The sequence below is a fragment of the Corvus kubaryi genome, unplaced genomic scaffold (assembly GCF_017639235.1).
Source record: "Corvus kubaryi isolate FWS band 111438036 unplaced genomic scaffold, C.kubaryi_AGA036_p1.0 31782, whole genome shotgun sequence".
Taxonomy (NCBI): domain Eukaryota; kingdom Metazoa; phylum Chordata; class Aves; order Passeriformes; family Corvidae; genus Corvus; species Corvus kubaryi.
Window position 1 is genome coordinate 1 of NW_024580708.1, and position 20,814 is coordinate 20,814.

Consider the following 20,814-nt stretch of genomic DNA (forward strand, 5'->3'; position numbering starts at 1 on the left):
GGAGCAGCCGGCCCCGGCGGCCCCGGAGGCCGAGGCGATGCTGGCGGCGGGCGGCGGGCGGCCGGAGGCGCGGCTGGAGACGCGGCTGTCGCGGCGGCGGCTGGCGGTGCTGGCCGTCTTCAGCTGCTACTCGCTGGTGAACGCCTTCCAGTGGATCCAGTACAGCATCCTCAGCAACGTGTTCGCCGGCTTCTACGGCGTCTCCTTCACGGAGATCGACTGGCTGTCCATGGTGTACATGGTGGCCTACGTGCCGCTGATCCTGCCGGCCACCTGGCTGCTGGACGCCCGCGGGCTGCGCCTCACGGCGCTGCTGGGCGCGGGGCTCAACGCGCTGGGCGCCTGGCTCAAGTGCGGCAGCCTGGCCCCCCAGCGCTACCCGCTCACGCTGGCCGCACAGGCCGTCTGCGCCGTCGCCCAGGTCTTCATCCTGGGGCTGCCCTCCCGCATCGCCTCCGTCTGGTTCGGCCCCACCGAGGTCTCCACCGCCTGCGCCGTGGCTGTGCTGGGCAACCAGGTAGGGCCGGAGGGGAGCGAGGGGGGCTTTGGAGAAGCGGGCTTCTTTGGAAGTTAAAGACGTTACTTCGAGTTAAAAATAAGGTGCTTAAGTGGGAAAAGGCATTCTCCAGGATATGGTTTTTGGGAGAGTGGACAGGTGAGGAAGCGGGGCCAAGCTCAAGGTGATGCTGCGTCCCGCCTGCCCGGCCAGCCTGGCTGTGCGGGAACCTGGCCATGTGGCAGCTCACACGCTTCCATCAGCTGCCGGCAGTACATCAGTCGAGACCCTTTTCAGCAGTGGTCCTGCTCCACTTCCTCTTCCTCTTGCATTTTGGCATTTGGATTCATTTGACTGAATCCACCCCCGCTTGGAGGGGTGTGAAGTACGTGAACTTTCATGAAGAGCCTCAGCGTCAACATATATTGGTTTCTGCTTTTTAAAACGTGGCCTCTAATTGCCAGGTGCCAGTAGTCAATACCCTGGTGACTCGTGAAGTTTTGTGTAACGCTGTGATAGTTCACATCGCTGTGGGGAGTTGATAACTGAGTCACGGATTCCTCAAGCTCCCTGGTCCTGGCCAGTTTCAGAGAGCTGGAACAGGTGTGTTTGAAAGCACAGGTGCAAGTATGATACTTTTTCCTCCTATAGCCTTGTTCTCACCTCCTGTCACTGTCCCAGCTTTTTTTTTTTTTTTTCCCCCCCGCCGTGGCAAAAAATTGCTAAGATTCAAATCAGCATCTCTGGTTCAGGCTGAGATCATAGGTAGAGTTTGGTTAAGGTAACAGGTGATTTGATTATTCTCACGTGAGTCTAATGATTTTATGTTTGTGCACTTTGGATTATGACAGTGGTGACATTAATGTTATATGTTTACAGTTAGGGTGGTAACCGAGCTGATTCCTCATTAGCTGATAGCTGGCTGTTTGCAGTTTTTCCAAAAAGAGTTTTTCTGCATTGAAGTTTTCCAGTGGACATGTCAACTGTCCCTTTTGGACTGAAGATTTCAGAAATTGTTGGTTGTTTCAGCAGTGAGGCAAAAGTTTTGTATCTGCATCCTGATATCAGGTTAAAGGTTTCTTTGACAGCTAAATTTCCACTCTTCCTGATGTGTGCCAGTCCTCCCAGTAGCAAGGTGCGTTTTCAGTTCTGTGGTAGAGTGTCAAGTATCCGGCTTGGAGTGTGAAACTGATGCTTTGCTTGGATGCTGAGATGTGGGGTTGAAGTGGCTCAGGACAGGAGCAGGAGAGCAGAGATTGTTTGGATAGGAACCCTGAGAAAGATGAACAAGGGAAACGGGATCAAAATGCAAACAAAATAAGCCGTAGTTATTTCTGGAGTGCATTCCCCTTCAGAAGCTAGGACTGATCTCAGTGTGCCTGCTGAAGTGCTTGCTGGTCCTCTGTCAATAGATCAACAGAATTTCTCTATTCTCAGGTTTTGCTTCCTTAAAAAAACCCCCCAGACTCTCAAAAGCTAGATTGAAAGAGTAGCAAGATGCCAAGTTAGGCACTTGGAAGTTACAAGTAGTGTTGTCTGTGTATCCCACTGCAGTTCCTTCTGCGTCCGCATTCCCATTGGGTCTCGCTGTACTGGATGATTGCGCAAGGTGAACTATGTAACAGAACAGGTTGCTATAACCCACTGAGCTGTCATCCAATTGCTTATCAGATACTGTGTATGACTTCAGAGCTACAGCAAACACAGCTGGGACCGCAGGCAGGGGAGGAACAGAGCAGTTATCAAAAATTAGATCTCACCTCTTGAGAGGCTGATCATTTGCAATTGGAGCACAAATCACTGGGAATGCAGCGATGTACCTGTTAAGTAAGGGCCGTTAGGAGTGCCAGATCTCCACAGGTATTTAAAATCTTTAATGAGGCACCCCAAACTTATTGGAACGCTTCCTCTGGCCTTAACCTCTCTAGATGTAAATGATGGAAAATGGTATCACTCGACTTTGTTGGAATAGTGTGGGTACTGTATGGGCTCCTGTTGGGGGAGGAAAAAGAATACCTTAAGAAAAAGGTAACTGTGTACTCAGCTCATGTTTGTAGGGTTCATGTACTGAAGGGTGAGCACAAAATGAGACAAATTCTTCATTTGACCACTGGATACTGTGTAAATCTGATGGCGTGGGGGGCAAAAAAGGTAGCAAAACCCTCATCAGGGTATACACAAAGGATGCTTCCTAATCCCAGTAGCACACCTTTAATGTGCGTGCTTTCTGATTGTTTGATTTGCTACTCTGACAGTTTTTGGTGCTCTTTTTTTCATTTAATTTTATCTAAAGTAAATGTTCCAAAACTTTAAAATGCCATTTAGTTTTGGAGGAGCAGAAGAGAGAAATTGGAGAGTAGTCCAGGACTTGTTCCTTCATGTTTTAAAATGCTTTGTATATATATGTATCTGCTCAAAATTTCAGTCCCTTTGTTTTGTCTCTTTAACACAAAGTCAGTTGTTATGTTGGAATTTACTCCACATACAACCACTACTACTTCATTCTGTGATTTTTATTTATTTCTTTAGCAATAATTGTTGGGTTTGGTTTTGTGTTTCTTAATAAGGGTGTTCCTTTTCTCTTGCTTTTCTCTGCTCTATCTGTTCTGCAGTAAACCTTACAGTTTACAGGCTTTGTAACTGTAGTGGCAGGAGTGTGACATCAAATGGAGAAGAACATTTCTACAAGAGTAGATGGAGTCTTGTGTCATGTCTAGCCCTTCAGTTGCAGGATACAAATTGATGTTCATGTGTGGTACTTTCCCTTTCCTGTGAAAGATTCTTGTATAAATCCTAGGTGTAGTGTAAATATATACACTAAGTTTAGTATTGTAGTTTAATTGAGAAATGAAAAGGTTAAAACCTGAGTTATGGAAGATCTGATTGTAAAACAACATTGAGAGCAAGTGGCTCAGAAGTATGATACTAAAGTTTTATTAATGCTTATTATGATAACAATTCTGAATTCTACCTGGTAAAGCTTTTTGCTTCTGTTAATTTTTATGTTCATAGGGAAATTATTTTTGGTTTTCTTTTCTTGCTTTACAGCTTGGTACTGCAATTGGCTTTTTGTTGCCACCTGTTTTGGTTCCAAATACACCGAATGACATTGATCTTATGGCACATAACATCGGCATCATGTTCTACGGAACAGCGATAGTGTCCACTCTTTTGTTCTTCTTAACAGGCGTTGGTAAGTGTTTACATTTCTGGAATTTACATGCTGACTATGGGGAGTGTTTACAGCATCTCACTTAAAGCAGCTGACTGCTCAAAGTAGTTGAGGTTACAATTTTTCCAGTTTGTGTTCACTTACCTGTTGTGCCAGGGTTAAGCAACAACCATTTCACTCTATGTTGTGCTTCACAGGGGGTGATCTCTTTCAGAATATTTAGTTCTCTTAGTTTCTTTGCTACAAGGACTTATGATATAATGTGAATTCACTCTGCAAATCTTGCAGTTCCAATACAAAGGTCTCGACACATTGCAGATGAAGTGTGTCTTTGACCATATTTTGGTAGCAATCAGATGTGACCAAATAACACATCCTTTGTGGATGTGACCTAATTATTCCATGAAAAAATCTAGAATATTTTTTTCTTGGAGGTGTTAAAACTACAAGTCAATCTTCTGAAATTCATTAAGCTGAAACACTGCCAAAAAAAAAAAAAAAAAGAAAAAAATGCACATTAGTTTGGTAGAGATGAATCAAAAATTTTTCTTTCTTCTTTTTCCCCAGTGTTTGAAGAAAAGCCCAAATACCCTCCTAGTCACTCTCAAGCAGTCCTGCAAACTAAACCTCCTGAGGATTACTCCTACAAGCAGTCCATTATTAACTTGTTCAAAAATATTCCATTTATACTTTTGCTGATCAGTTATGGTAAGTGGTGCTATCTGCCTGTAGTCTAGCAGAAAGGTTCAAATGTGGGCCAAAAGCACATAGAGTTTTAATTGTGGGGGTTTTTATGGGGGAGGGAGTGTCAAACTTTTATTTACTCAGGTGCCAGTGCTGGCAAATCTGTAAGGATGCAAAATACCACTTATAGGTCCAGTGAAGAGATTTTACTTGGCACATAAAAAGTTTTGTGTTGTGAGTCTTAAACGTCAGAAGATGAATTCCTTAGGGTAGTAGTTCTGCATGGCTGCACCTGGAATGACTGAAGCTTTTTTCCTTGGTACTGCAGGCATTATGACTGGGGCATTTTATTCTGTCTCCACATTATTAAACCAGATGATAGTAACTCATTATGCGGTAAGTTTCTTGGATCTTATCTTTATCTTTTCCACTGTACATTTGCAGAGGTGATGCTTATTTTGTAGGCGCTATGTGTGCTCAGACGTTTGGTTTCTTTTATACCTCTGTACAGTTTCTTGTACCATGCAGCTGTGGGAGTCATAGGAATGTTTGTTTGCACTTATGACTGCCAAGAGGTCTGAACTTGACTCTGAGTGGAAGCAAGTTATTAATGAGCACCATATAAATATTTGTTGAAAGGGAGAAGAAGTGAACGCTGGGAGAATTGGCTTGACACTGGTGGTGGCAGGAATGGTGGGTTCGATTATTTGTGGTTTGTGGCTGGATTACACTAAAACATACAAGTAAGTGTGGGTAGGCATGTGTGGGGTTAGGGGTAGGAGAGTGGTGCAATTGCGTTAGGAAAATACTCCTATGTGAGGGCTGAAAGGAGCTGCTGATGAAATGCAGTTCGTCCCTGACCTTTTAGTGGCCTTGATGGAGACAAGTTTCTGAGGCTACAGCGAAAGCTTGAGACTTACTGGTTATTGGCCAAAAGGAATGAGGGAGCAGAATGCAAACATGCAGGGGTTTATCCATCTATTCCTGTCTCTCCAGGAGTGTAAGGCTAACAAGGAAAGCACTGTAGGTCCTACGTACAGTGGCCAGGTGGCCCAGTGGGCTTCTTCTCCTAGGAAAGTATAAAGTCTCAAAGCCTACCCTGCATTGTTTTGTAAAATGGCCAGTTGATGGATTCTCAATTTTTTTATGTTACCACTGGTCCTATTATTAAGCGTAACGTTTGCTTTAATTCAGGAGATGACCATGGAGCAGAGCTCTGTTCTGGGGTAGGAGCTCCTAGGTCTGTCATCCATGGTGTGGTACTCCCAGGAGCAAGCACTGCCCTGGAGCACTGTTTGTGGTGGAGTAGTTCTCCCCTGTGACTCTTAGTACATTATGTGCCTCTGCAAGCCTAATGGATGTTAATGCTGTAGATTGGCCTTGTTTCTGCATGTGTTTTGGCTTATAAATATGTGCTTTAAGAATTTGGAAGACATCTCTTATTCCAGATTCAAAATAAATAGAACACTGTAATGAGATTTGTTTGACTTGCCTCTTGGTGGGCTGACTTATATTGCTAAGAGTGTTGGACTCAGCTGCTCCTGTGTTGATGTATTGTGCAATGGGCAGCACTGCAGAATGGCCAAGAGGTACAACATAGTGGAAAACTAAAGTAGTCCTAAGGTAGTAGTATGTGCTGTGATTGTCCATTCTTTGAGAGTCTGAGTAAGTGTCCTTAGCCTTGAGTGAAGCAGCCAGATAACCACGACAATTAAGAGTTCAGGAAGGGATATGTTCTCACTGCATGCTAAGTTTGAGGCAGAATTACATGAAGCAAATTTTACAGCTTTAGAATGCCAGTTCTTAGGAGTATGTGATGCTAATGTTATTCTTCCATGCTTCAGCAATGTGCTATGGCCTTCTGTTAACAATCTTAATTTTTTGTTGTTGTTGTTGGGTTGCAGGCAAACGACTTTGATTGTTTACATTCTCTCTTTCATTGGGTTGCTGGTATTTACCTTCACCCTGGACCTCGGATACCTTATAGTAGTGTTTGTGACTGGAGGAGTACTTGGGTGAGCAATTAAAGAGCACTGCAAGACTTACTGCAGTTCTGTTCTGAAACGTATTTAAATGTTTTACCTAGATAATTCTGCTGAGTATTCTGTCACCATGATCTCAGCCTATGCCTTTAGCTCTCAGCACAGATAGGGTTTACTAGGGTTTCACCTGCTGTTACATCAGAATGAATCTAAAGTAACTCACTTTTCAGTAAATTTCGTTTGACATTTTCATGGACCTAAGCAAGGTCTCTAGGTGGTCAATTCATTTGGTTCCAGTTCAAAAAGCTGTCTGCAGTGAAGTTGAAGCTTTCTCTTGACCACTGTGTAGGTGATTAGCATTTAACTGAGCAGATCTAGGAAGACTGGCTTCTCTGCATTTTGATTAATCTATACTTTGATAGCCCAAGCAACATGCTGGTTGCTTTGTTTGCTCTGAAGAGCATGAGCTCTGCTCATAGATACCTAATCTAAAAGCCTCAAGAGGTGCTGAGGGAAAGGTGCTGTATTCAGACACAGAAGTCAAGATACAACCAGAAATATCTTGAGAGTTTCAGTTTAAAAACCAATCAACCAACCTCAGCTGCATTAAGCCCCTTCTCTTCCATCATTCATCAGTCCCCTCAGCTTCTTCCATAGCACCTTCCAGCAGGTGTTCCAGTGTATAGCCTCACTCCCTACTCGTGGTCTCTTTATGCCCTCCAACAGGGGTATTTGGGCTGATCAAATGATGATGTTTGTGTATGTCTTTCGTTTGGAAGTAATTGGCTTCAAGTATGGAGTGGCTTGTGGACTCGTTAGAAAAGGTTGTTTCCTATGTATGGTGGTTATGGGAAATAGGACAAACATGTTTTAACAGCTTTGTCCTAAAGAGAAAGGTGTGTGGCTAAAATTCTTAGACCATATTGAGGGAATGAAGCAGTCACTATCATTTGGAATTACTGAATTACGTTAAATCATGAACACATGACAGTTCAAAATACCAGCTAATTCATAATACTCTGTGTGTATCTTAGGCTTTCTTAACTGTAGTAATAGATGAAGGCCATGCCTGTCATTCTCTTACTCTCCTCTTCAACAGGTTCTTCATGACTGGCTATCTTCCACTTGGGTTTGAATTTGCTGTGGAAATTACATATCCAGAGTCTGAAGGCACTTCCTCAGGTCTCCTTAATGCATCAGCACAGGTTACATCATTTTATTTCTTCAAGTGGAGTAATGTTCAGGAAGGCCACTATGCTCGAGTCTAGGAAGGCTTTCTTAGACTTAGCTAAATCTCTGTTGTGTTGCTATAGTCCTGTTTTTTTTTTTTAATTCGATTTCTATAAGATGTGACCTGGAACTTTTAAAGGCAAAATGATGACTCTTTTCTGTGTGATCCTGATGAAGTTACTTGTTTGTTTCTAGATATTTGGAATTGTCTTTACACTTGTTCAAGGAAAGCTCACAACAGACTACAGTCCTCGTGCAGGAAACATCTTTCTTTGTGCTTGGATTTTTGTGGGCATAATTTTAACAGGTAACTACAAGTGCAAGTAATGGTTTCTTATTAATGTAAAAGTGTGGATGTTTTTAGGATGATGTTGCTAATACATGGACAGCCATCTGACCCCCATTTCTTGAGACATGCCTTGAATTTGAGACAGATGTCCATCTCCAAAGTGGGGTGAGAAATGGAAACAAATGCATAAATGGAGGCAGTTTGCAGTTCTCCAAATGCAGGAAACTGCTGATCCACTCTGGAACTGTGCCAGTGACTTACACGTGTTGACTTATGAATGTGCTGAAAGTGCTGAAACTATCAAGCTTTGCTTTAAGTTCTTGTGGTTTAAAAGATCTTATTGTCACTTCCTGCTTTGTGAGGAGCAAGTTCAAATTGTCAGTGAGTTCAAATTGCAAAGAGCGAATACGGGTATTTTGAAAATGTGCTGAAAGCAGCTTCTGTGTGCTTGCACGATGCAAACATTTCTCTTGAAGTGCATGTCACTGTAAAGGTCTGAACCAGCTTTCCTTTTTCTTTTTTTTTTTTTCAGCCTTAATAAAATCAGATTTGCGAAGACACAATGTGAATTCAGGGATTATGAACTTGGACGTTAAAGCTGTAAGTGGTGACTCTTTTACCATGACTATATTACCTACTCAAATGCTCGACTTCTACTGGCATAACAGTATTAGCTGCAAAAGAGGGATTGACAAAATCTTATGACTGTTTCCATGCTGTTTTTGAACAACAGAGCCATATGGGATGCTGCCCTCAGATAGCTATTTTTCTCCTTAACTCCCATTAGAAAAATGGAAAAAACCTTCTGCTCTCACATTTTTGTTTGAATTTTTGATTTTTTTGAATATTTGAATTTTAAGTGGCTAATAATATGATTTTATTGCTTGAATCTTACTTTTTCATATGAGCAGGTAGCACTGTAAATTGTGAAGCCTTTTTGTTTCTTGGGTTATGAGGCCATCCTATAGGCTAGGTATTTTATTTGAAATACCTGCAGTCCCTTCAGATGGAGTCAGTGTCTGATAAACAGAAGCCATGCTGGAGTTTCTGTACAGTGCTGCATAAAGGGCCGGGTTTGTTCTTCTGCTGAGCACACTCTCAATTTAAATGAAGAGTGAGGATAGCACTTTCTGATGATTGTAAGGTTCCACGTCTCAGCAGCTTTTCCAAACCAGTACAGTTACTAGTAGAAATAAAGCTGTCAGTGGAAAAATTTTTCAGTGCTGTGGGTTTTTTGATAATTTGGATCAAGATATGAGACAGCTTTTTGGAGTCAGACATTGCAAGATTCTCTGCCATGCTTCTTTTTGTGTAGGTGTCTTGCATGTACAGCACCTTTTGGTCATCTGTGACCAACTGCACACTGTTAGTGTCTGTATCAGGTTCAGGAACTTCTGAGCTGGTGCTCTCTGAACTAACTTGAGCCTGAAACCTATGCAGCTCTGTGTGCTCGATGTGGCATCCTGTGGGTTTCCCAGCAGGGCTTGGGGCTCTCTCGGGGATGTACATGACTCATCTGCTTTCCATTATCACCTCATTAATTAGCCTAGCTCAACACACAGCTTCATTCATATTAGCCAGGGTGTAAGAAAAGCTGCAGTCCTTGCCCTGATACTGCCATACATGTTTGAGACCTACCTGTGTTAATAATGTTTAATATCACTTTGATACTGAACCTTGATCAAGATGCTACTGTGGTTAAATGTAACGGAGGAAAAAATGGGAGGTTAATCTTCATGTGTCAAATATTTATATACAGTAAATATATACTTTAGAGTTATACTAAGAAACTAAATTCTATGTTTGATCTCTCTTTTTTATTACAAAAAGAAGAGAAAATCGAGTTTTCTATAATTGCTTAATTTGGCTAATTAATGACATATACTATTGGAGTCTAATCTAACAATTACCCAAGAACACTGAGTTTGAGAATAGTTCTGTTGAATAACAGCTTAATTCCTGTTGTGTTTTTATTTTTTTATCTCCCTTTTCAGGTACCAGTTGACAGTCCTGTAGAACCTGAAAGCACATTAAAGATTCAGTCAGCTTTATAAAGCTGAAGGAAGGTGACTTAGAAACGCACAAGTTTGGTTAGATATGGAACAGTAGGAATTAGTGTAACCACTGGATTTGTGTGTATGAGTAGTAAAATGTGTGTGTTGATATTGGTGGTAGTTGTGTGTTGGAAGCTATGAAGATGCTCAGTTCATTTTGTCCAAGATGCAAACAATTCACCTTTGTATGGAATATTTATTTTAACAGTATTCAAGTTTTGCAGTTTCATTAGTAAAGAACTGTGTGAACTCTCTCCACAGTAGAGAGACATGTACATTCAGGATACATACTTGAAAAAAAATCAGGAATCCTGAAGTACAGTTGTCATGATCAGAAGTATCTAATCTTTTTTTCTTGTTCAGTCTTGCTGGTGCATTTGAAAAATCAAGGAGAAGAGAGCTGTACAGCAGGAGGATGTTCACGAGTTCCTTTTCTTATTTTAAATGTGTCTGTATTTTAATATAAGCCAATGAAACCTTCTGGGAGAGTGATAGCACAATACTGAAAACAAGAGATGACGTGTGTGTTTCATACTGGCATCTGACATTTCTTCTGCCTTGAAACTTCTTTATAGATATCAGAAGGCAGATAAGAGAAAACACTGTTCTATAGCTTCATTGTAGCATTTCTGGGGAGATTTAAAAAGTTTCTCACTAGATAAATTGGAGAAAAAATACTTCTTACTAAATACAGTAAAAAGGAGGACAAAGGCCTTTGATATCTCTATTGTGAAGTATTTATAAGCAACAGAACACTACCACACAACTTTCCTCCATGGAATATTTTGAGTGCTTTCTCAGTTAAAGAGAGAGGAGTACGTGTTTACAAAGAGCCGGTGCCTTTACTTTGTAAAGAAGATCCCTGCCTCATCTTGAGTTTAATCAGTGCTGCTGAAGAAATTCCATTTTGTGTGTTAAACCTTCTCTGAATATTTGTGGAGTATCAGAAAATGTGTTCTGTCCTTTTATGGATTGTATCACTTGTCTCATGTGACATTCCTGTGCTTGTGTAACTTAAATCATGTCTTTTGCAGTTTGTTAAAAGCTGTAAGGATGACTGAAAGGAAAATAGTGATATTTTCAGTTCTCTGATCAAATATTTTCTTTTGTGCCATCTCAGCTGCAAAATGGGCAGACTTCATTAACAGTAACTTTTTGTTACTTAATTTATCTGTATTTGGGATGGGGGTTTCTCACTGTAGTGCTTTTGAAAATGTTCTCCTTTACCTTGTGCTCTATCTACACACCCACAGAACTGATAGTACTACAATAATAGTATTGCTGGGAAAGTCAGACCAGGGTTAGTGGGCTTTTTGCAAACATTTAATTGTTATCTCAGTAAGCTGAGCCTGCAAGTTCAGTGCCATCAGTGATGCTATGTCTTTGAGTTCCCACAGATGCAGTGCCATCCAGAAGGTGGAATCCTGCCAAAGTATTCTGCAGATGGTTACAGTTGGGTATGGGGAATTATTTAACTCTGTGCTGGTTTCAGCTGTGCTGCAGCTAATTTTCTTCACAGTGGCTGATATGGGGCTGTGGTTTGGATTTGTACTGAACACAGGGTTGATAATACAGAGATGTTTTTGTTGCTGCTGAGCTGGGCTTACATAGAGCCAAGGCCCTTTCTGCTTTTCATACATCCGAAAAGGCAAGGAAGTTGGGAGTACAGTGGAGGTTGGAAGAGACACAGCCAGGCCAGGTGACCCCAACTGACCAAAGGGATATTCCAGACCCTATGATATCATGTTCAGTATATACAGTGGGGGGCAGAAGGAGGAAGGGAGGGATGTTTGGAGTGATGGTGTTTTCTTCCCAAGTAGTCATTGCACTTGATGGCCCCCTGCTCTCCTGGGGATGGCTGAGCACCTGCCTCCCCGTGGGAAGCTCTGAATTAATTCCTTGTTTTTCTTTCTTGTATGTGTGGCTTCTGCTTTCCCTATTAAGCTGTCTTTATCTCAACCCATGAGTTTTCCAGCTTTTACCCTTCTGATTCCCTCCCCAATCCCACTGGTGGGGAAGGGAGCGAGCAAATGGCTGCTGGGGCTTGGTGGGTGGCTGGGATTAAACAACAACAAACTCCAAGATAGTCTCTAAGTACAATGAATATCATTAAATGCTTTTCTTTTTCTTATTTCACTGTAGACTCAGAGAATCCTTTTGTATAAAAAGGGCCCTGAAAACTTACCTTTCTAAGCTTAGCCTCTAAATGTCATGATCTTGATCTAAACATTCTGTATGATAAATGCTTTAGACAAGGGAAGAGCTATCAGAATAAACCAAGCATGCTTGGAACACTTGTCTTGCCAAAAAGGGTTCACATGTCTTTGCCAGGTCCTGTGCTAGAGAGAAAATGGCCAGGCCTTGCTGCTCCTGGAGAGCTGAGCTCTAGAAAAGTCCAGTGCTGAAGTAGCTGAATATAGTAAAATTAACTCTTGGATGTTCAACTGGCAGGCAAGGGTAGAGGAGTGGAAGTGGAGATGCTTTCATTATGTCAGTCCTTTGCATTTAATGACTTGCTGTCATAGGAGCTGCCCCATCAAGGGATGTACATGTTTTCAAAGTTTCTGCCTTGTAATGTATGTAGGTGGCTTTTCCCTTTGGAAAAATCATAATAATGTGTGCCAAAATATATATATGTTTTTCAGCAAGATACAGCTTCAGAAAATATTTATGTTCATGGCCCGTGGTTGCTTTGACTTTTGGTGTTGCAAAGTCTTAACAAGATAGTATTTTTGCAGTTTTGGGGAATTGAAATGTCCAATACAAAGTCTTTGGCAGTATCCAGAATGTTTCCTGACCTGTTCAGTATACAATGTTCAAATTCAAAGATTGAGTCTTTTTATTTCTTTCTTAAAATTTATTTTTCATTTCCTTTCTTCACTACTAGCTTCCAGTTTCTTTAGTTATGTTCAGCTGATTATTGAAAAAATATTCTAGTTTTGGCTCCTTGTGTTTTTTATCTTCTGCTAAATTACTTGGCTACCTTCTGAAAAGGTCCAAACAAGATTTTGGCATTTTGAAAACCCTGCTGGGTCCCTGAAAAGAAAATACTCCTAATAGTGAGGGCTTAATTACATCTTGGATTTAATATTCCCCTTCTAAAAGGAGCTTAAAAGTGGGAAACCTGGGAGCTATTTTCAGTCAATGAAAAAGTATTTAAATGAAAGACTCAGCAGCAGAATAAAGAGCAAATAAAGAGCAAATCAGTATTTTTAAATGTGATAATCTTATTATCTGTCTGTCAAGAAATTGAGTTTTCTAGCTCATGGCAGAAATAAATTTGGAGTAGTTGAGGCTTTGTGGTTTTGCTTTTCATTTTTGGGTTTTTCAACATGCATTCAATCAAACATAGAATCATAGAATGTTAAGAGGTTTGAAGGGACCTTAGAGATCTTCTAGTCCCAATCCACCTGCCATGGGCAGGGACATCTCCCGCTAGACCAGGTTGGTCAAGGCTCTATCCAACCTGGCCTTGAACAGCTCCAGGGTTGGGGTGTCCACAACCTGCCTGGGCAACCTGTCTTGTCATCCTCACCGTAAAAAATTTCTTCCTGATATCTAAATTAAATTTCCCCTGTTTCAGCTTGTACCCACTCCCTCTTGTCCTATCACTGCTGTTCCTGACAAGGAGTCCATCTTCTGCTTCCCTGTAGTCCCCCTTCAGATACTGGAAGGTTGCTATGAGTTCTCCATGCAGCCTTCTCAGCCTGGAAATTCCACATGCATCTGGAATTGGAAATAGGATTTCTGACTCAGCCTTGACATCCTGGCTCAGCCCTCCAGCAAGAGTAGAGTTGGGGGCTAAAAATCCTGACTGTTTAAAGAGATAATTGTATCATGAATGGAATTGCACATCAACTAGGAGAGGATGGTGTAAGAAACCAAGTGAGGAGAGGCATCCCAACCCCATGCATCAGCTTTTGCTTTTCAACTTACTTTTTTTTTTAAGTGTTTCAAGGGAGCTCTAGAGGACGCAAGAGAACCCACACAATGGGGAGCATGATCAAGGGGGCAGCACCCAAGTTCCCAGGAGCCCAGCAGGCTGTGCAATTGATAACTTTCAGTTACAAAATTCAGAGATCAGCCTTAAAATTAACTCTTTGTGTTTCTTCCCAGCCATGTTAAACTTTTGGTAATTTCAGTGGAAGAAACTTGGAGAACATTGACCCATTTTTATTTAGGATTCCTACCATGGCCTTAAACCCCTCATTTCTGTTGGCTGGGTGTGAAAATATCAGACCTGTAAGGCATAGTCTGGAGTTGCTGGTAGATAAGTCCCTCAGAAAAAGTAATTGTAGATGGGTGCTTGTCTTTAGTAACACATTTCTGTTGCTAAATGCCCAAGTTTTACGAGGAAGAAAGAACAAGGGAAGAAGTAGGAAGACTACATATGAATCATTACAGATTAATAGGGCTTTCCTCACTTCAGCCTCTTGGTCATTTCTGTTGTTCAAGGCAGTCTGTTGTTTCAGAGACAATCAGTGGAGTGTGTAATTAGAGCTGCCAGCCCGTGTTGCCTGATGCAAAATGGTTTTTTGAGAAATATTTGGACTACCTTGTATATATACAACCAAGTGAAATTGGGTTAAGCTGTAAACATGTATTGTTTTCCTTTTCCATTTTGTGAACTCATTAGTTTTCCTGTGTGAATGGGAATGTGTGACCTTTACAGTTACTGTTTTTCAGTACATGTATGTACCTCCTTCCCAAGTGTTACAGACTACTAATGTTTCATGGAGCACAAGCTGCCGTTGTACACAATAATATGTGATTGCCCCCAGCCCCACCATTCGGTCTGAACTATGTGAAGAGGGAGAAGTGATGCTAATGCAGGAACTAGAATGAATTAAGCAAAAAATTTTCCTGAGAGAAATGTATTTTTGTGTAAGACCCATTTTATTTACTGCTCGTGTCTTTGTTCTACTCATGAAGATAACAAATATGTTTTGCTGTAATATTTTGGTTTTGTTAGTGTCCAATTCTTTATTTCAAGAGAAAATTAAAAGTTCTTAACAAATATTCTCTGATTGCAATACTGTATGTATGTGTATATGTGGATGGCATCATTCCTTATCATTATATGTTACTAATAAAGTGTATAATGCCTAAATTGATTGGAGCCAAGATTAGCATTTTTGATAGCTGCTGATAGAGCTGCTAATCTAAAAGTGATTTTTTTTTTTTTACTTAGAACCCACCTTTTAATGTAGGAAAATGTGCAAGTGTATGACTTACTGTGTCATTAATAAATATACAGGTACATGCAGAGTGCATGTATGCAGGGTATAGAAATTTATTCTACACAAGACTACTGGCATCCTGAGAAATTTTCTCGGGGCGTGAAATTAGAGTACTAGCATTGGTAGTTGAGTTGTACTGCTCTAGTACAGAGATTTCTCCTTTGCTTTGGAAAAGGTCTGTGAGGAAAAGTGCAAGTTAACCCCTAAAGCAGAGCGATCCAAAGGCAGTTTCTTGAGGGTAGTGCAGATACTATTTTAATAAAGCACTTGGTTGCAGAGAGATTATCTGAGGGGAGAGGGTAGGATAACTTCTTAGGATGAAAGTGAGGCATTGCATTCATTTATGGCTAAAATTGGAGTTTTCTTCAGTGGAAGCACAGCAGAACCCTTGTGAACACTCTGCAAGGGTTCTGTCACCTACCCTCAGGCATTTAACCCAGCTGTGAGCCAGGCAAATTTGAGGAACCTGCTTCAAAGAAAGTAGAGTCATGGTAAGAAAATATTTTAGTTTTTTTATCTCACTTCTCCACAAAGCTGGGATTCTCTCTCAGCTATTTTGGTATAGGAGATGCTTCACAGGGGGTGGTTGCAAGTGCTGCAGAGGACAGCAAACACAAGCCTTGTGTCGTAAAGCAACACTAACATGCAGTTCAGCACTGGGTTGAACTTTCAGGTGGGTTCTTCTTTTTACAACCAGGACAAGAGGGTCATGCTCCTCTTATGGTACCTCTATGAAAGCTGCAGGCAATATCCCCATTTAGCACTGTAATTTAAACATTCCCACAGCTAGGAAGGAACAACTCCGAAAAACTATTACTCCCTGAAGTTTCTTTGGTGTTGGTGTTTTGGGTGGGTTCTTTTGGGGGTTTCTGGGGGTTTTTTTTTGGTTTGGGTTGGTTGTTTTGTTTTGTTTTGTTTTGTTTTTTTGTCAGATTCTCAGTCCTTGAAAGAAAACACTAGAAACCTCATCAGGTAAATGGGAGATGTGAAGCCATCCCAGCTATGATTAGTAAGATAATAATTTCTATAGCTGGGAGGAGGAGGCCCTGTAATCCAAAGCTAACAAGTATAACCCCTTCCAGACAGTGATGTGGTTTGTGTATGGATAAAATAGGCAGATGCTTAACAGTCCAGCTGCTTCCTGGGATGGAAAGGTTTCTTAGAAGTCTGCTGGATTTCCTTTTGTTTGTGCTTCACAATGAACTACCCTATCTGACCATGTTCTAAATCAATATTTACAGCTTTATTAAACAACAACTTTCAGAAAATGAAACAATAATAGCTGGAACTTTGTGGAAAGGACTTCAGCAGGTATGTCACAAAGGCTGAGTATTGGCAATGGTTAGGCATAATTATGGGGAAACACAAAAGGTGGAAAAGCTTTAGGTGTGAGAAAAAAGCAGGATTCAGGAATAAAGCAGAAGAGTTTAGAGATCAGCTTTGGCTGCAAAAACTTGAAGAAGATAAAATTAATAGCAAGCAAGGACATCAAAACAATGGTTAGAGTTTCTAGGTTTGGCAGAGATAGGTTTGGAAGTTGCAAAAAGCTTTTGAAGTTGCTTAGCAAAATAGGTAAGTTTAAGCTTAATAATGGAATATTGTGTATTATTATATAAGGTATAACAAGTGAGCATTGTGTACAACAGATGTACGTGCGCTGTTTGTGCTTGGTTAAAACAGTTGTCTGTAACTTTTAGAAGCACGCTAATTGGCTAAGAAGCTTTTAAGAATGCTCTGCAACTGGGAAGTCTTTGGATGTCTGGGACAGCGTGAGCTTTGTACCATCTCTGCCCCAACTCGGTATGTGAGACTGATAATGGAATAAAGTAATAAAAGGCTCCTGGAACGCTTGTCCAAGCTCCCCATCCCATTTGTCAACGAAAACGCCAGCAAACTGGTGCCCTGTGAGGCAAAATGATACAGTTTTGGATCCTTCGTTGACTGCTCTGTCCAGCCACCTTGATGGAAGCCCCACATAGAAAAAGCAGCCATTGAAAAGAAATGGATTTCTCTCTTGGAACGAAGGAGCCTCTCCCCTTCTCGCCTTCCTGGATGCCGCTGTGAGGTGAGAAAAGGGGATCTGTGGGGAACTTAAGGATGGGACAATATTTGTCCAGAAATAAATGGGATGTTTATCACCAAATACCCCTCCTTTGGGAAATTTAAAAACATCCATGTGTCAGTGGACACGTTCTCAGGAGCGGTATTTGCCTCTGTCCACACAGGAGAAACTGCCAATCATGCCTGTCAACATTTATTGCAAGCATTTGCTTCACTAGGCATACCCCAAGAAATCAAAACAGACAATGGCCTTGCATACATATCCCAAAAATTGGCCACATTTTTAATGGATTGGGGTGTTTACCACACCTTTGGTATTTCCCACTCCCCCACAATCAAGCAATCATTGAAAGGACACATCACACCCTGAAATGTATTTTAGATCAACAGAAGGGGGGAATAGAGGCAACACGACAGATGAGGTTGAGTAAAGCTTTGTTTTTAATTTTTTGAGCAGCTCTTTTGCAGAACCTCATCCACCAATTTTTAGGCATTTTTCAAATAACACACAAGCAAAATTGAGAGAAAATCACCCTGTTTTAATTAGAAATCCTGAGACAGGACGAATTGAAGGTCTTTTTTGACTAATAACTTGGGGCAAAGAGTATGCTTGTGTTTCCACAGGTGCAGGACCTAAGTGGGTCCCTGCAAGGAACGTCATTCCATACCTCACGTGAGAATGCTCTGACAACTCTACGAGTGAAGAAGCAGGCACACAGATGTGAGCCAAACAGGGAGGTTGCGAGTCACGCCTGACGTCCCTTGCTCACCCGTGGAATTTGCAAACCTTGATTTCATGTCATGTTAAATGAGTGAGCTGTTGGTTTCATAGAGCTCTTTTGGCAAAAGCGTGGTATCCACTGTGTTCAGTAAAAGTGTGTCCCCTCATTGGTTGTGCAAAGGGGAAATTTCACCTTTGCCATTGCCACCTTTTACCATTGCCATTCGGTTCCCCGGCAGTTTTGGGAAGGAACAAAACCAGAATTTGTGAATTGTAATATATGGGAAAGTCTTTTGCCAAAAAGTAGCTCTTGAAAAGAATGAAGCAAACTCAGATGTTTTACTGGAGCTTGCTAGCTTTGCTTGCTTTTTGCAATGCAGATTTCCCTGTGGTACAACCAAAACCAAATGTTTGGGTCACCTTAGCCAAAGCAGCAGGCTCAGATACCATATGTCTGTCTAATTCGAACCCAGAAATGCCTTTTGCAACCTGTTTAGTTGGTGTGCCAGTAAAAAATTGGCCAATACCCATATATCATGATCCCTTGACCAAAAAGCAACTTAACAGCAAACCAGAAGTTGCTAGCGGGAGAAATCCTGTAAAGGATTGGGATCTTTGGACCATAAAACTCCCCAAAGCAACTGCTGAACCCCAGGAATTGGAAATTCTGGGCTCCTTGACAATGGATTTCTGCCTCACCTTTTCAAATAGCAATCAGCAAAAGAAAGATTCTCCCAGATACAACGTCACTCCTAATCACCCCTTCTACAAAAGTGCAAGCTTTTGGTGTAATTGCTCAGGCAGTTGGGGTGGACGCTCCGGAGTTGATCAATATCCACGGCAATTACCAAAAGGGTATTGGTTCATTTGTGGAGATAGGGCTTGGCAAGGCATTCCATCACGCCTTGAAGGTGGCCCATGCAGCATTGGACAACTTACTGTGCTAGCACCCAATGCTAAAACAGTCATCAGGAAAAAACATAGAGGGAAAAGATCTGCTCATCCATATGGTGAGAATTGTAACAGTGAGTTTAGACCCTGGAAAACTGCGGCAAGGGTTTCAGCAGATTCGTTAGTACCCCAACTTGCCTCAGCAATGGGATTGAAGCAATTGGATTGGGTAGGATGTTGTGGCTGAGTAAACAAACCAATGCCACATCCATTGCAATCAGTGATATGCTGGCTGATGTCAACAGTGTTAGACATGCTACCCTTCAAAATAGAGCAGCAATTGATTTCCTTTTACTGGCACATGGACATGGCTGTGAAGAATTTGAAGGATTGTGCTGTATGAATTTGTCTGACCACTCTGAATCCATCCACAAAAGTATACAAAAGCTGAAAGATCTAACGTCTCAAATTCAAAGAGACAGTGGATCATGGCTAGATGGTTTGTTTGAGGGATGGAGCTCTGCACCTTGGTTGAAGGAGCTCTGCAAGGCAGGTTTATATGTGTCGATGATTGTAGTGGTGATATTGATAGTTGTGTCTTGTATTCTTCAGTGTGTGCGACGAATGACAGACAGGACTGTTAAGGAAGTTTGTGTCATACAAGAGAATGATGTAGGAAAAGGGATCACAGAAAGTTCTCAGAACCTTACCCAGGCAGCTATGGATGAAGGCTTTGAATTAAGGCCTTAGAACGGATGAGACCTATTCGAACGATGCAAAACAACTAATGCTGGATTTGACCTACGTTCTTAAAACAGACTCGACCTTTCACAGCCTTAAAATCGCTGTGGTGTAAAATAGCACCGCTTAGAGCAAGCAGAAGAAGTGCCCTTACGTAGAGGAACTATGAAACGCAAGGTAGTTGATAGCGACAAAGTTAAGAGGACTTCTTTATAGTTGTACCAGGAGGAGGAATTGTGGGGAAACACAAAGGTGGAAAAGCTTTAGGTGTGAGAAAAAAGCAGGATTTAGGAATAAAGCAGAAGAGTTTGGAGATCAGCTTTGGCTGCAAAAACTTGAAGAAGATACAATTAATAGCAAGCAAGGACATTAAAACAATGGTTAGAGTTTCTAGGTTTGGCAGAGACAGGTTAGGAAGTTGTAAGAAATATGCTTAGCAAGATAGGTAAGTTTAAGCTTAATAATGGAATATTGTGTATTATTATATAAGGTATAACAAGTGAGCATTGTGTACAACAGATGTACGTGCGCTGTTTGTGCTTGGTTAAAACAGTTGTCTGTAACTTTTAGAAGCACGCTAATTGGCTAAGAAGCTTTTAAGAATGCTCTGTAACTGGGAAGTCTTTGGATGTCTGGGACAGCGTGAGCTTTGTACCATCTCTGCCCCAACTCGGTATGTGAGACTGATAATGGAATAAAGTAATAAAAGGCTCCTGGAACGCTTGTCCAAGCTCCCCGTCCCGTTTGTCGATGAAAATGCCGGCAAATTTCTATAGCTGGGAGGAGGAGGCCCTGTAATCCAAAGCTAACAAGTATTACCCCTTCCAGACAGTGATGTGGTTTGTGTATGGATAAAATAGGCAGATGCTTAACAGTCCAGCTGCTTCCTGGGATGGAAAGGTTTCTTAGAAGTCTGCTGGATTTCCTTTTGTTTGTGCTTCACAATGAACTACCCTATCTGACCATGTTCTAAATCAATATTTACAGCTTTATTAAACAACAACTTTCAGAAAATGAAACAATAATAGCCGGAACTTTGTGGAAAGGACTTCAGCAGGTATGTCACAAAGGCTGAGTATTGGCAATGGTTAGGCATAATTACTGATTTGTGAGTGATTATATATTTGTGATTAAGGAGCTAATATCTGCTTAATATCAGGGATGGAAATTCAGCCTCTACGATGCTAATTTCCGGTGTTTCCTCAGTAAACTGCTTCTGCTTGTAACAGTGTTTAGACCATGAAAATGGCAGT

The 20,814-nt window shown here is 41.4% G+C and overlaps 1 protein-coding gene across 6 annotated transcripts; it reads left to right on the forward strand.

Annotated features, from left to right (window-relative positions):
- The first annotated feature begins 7 nt into the window (after positions 1 to 7).
- FLVCR1 (FLVCR heme transporter 1) lies at positions 8 to 20,285 on the forward strand. 6 transcript variants are annotated; one of them, XR_006014626.1, is made up of 12 exons: positions 141 to 517; positions 3,545 to 3,689; positions 4,236 to 4,376; positions 4,681 to 4,748; positions 4,992 to 5,095; positions 6,257 to 6,367; positions 7,434 to 7,539; positions 7,760 to 7,871; positions 8,386 to 8,453; positions 9,848 to 15,638; positions 16,389 to 16,458; positions 16,845 to 20,285. XR_006014626.1 is itself a non-coding variant. In XM_042019699.1 (10 exons), exons 1-10 carry the CDS (start codon positions 38 to 40, stop codon positions 9,905 to 9,907), a joined length of 1,395 nt encoding a protein of 464 aa, XP_041875633.1. In that variant the 5' UTR covers positions 8 to 37; the 3' UTR covers positions 9,908 to 20,285. The 6 variants fall into 6 exon arrangements, 1 of the variants encoding a protein (XP_041875633.1); XR_006014623.1 differs by having other exon boundaries at positions 9,848 to 17,212; positions 17,833 to 20,285; XR_006014627.1 differs by having other exon boundaries at positions 9,848 to 16,518; positions 19,814 to 20,285.
- Positions 20,286 to 20,814: the final 529 nt, after the last annotated feature.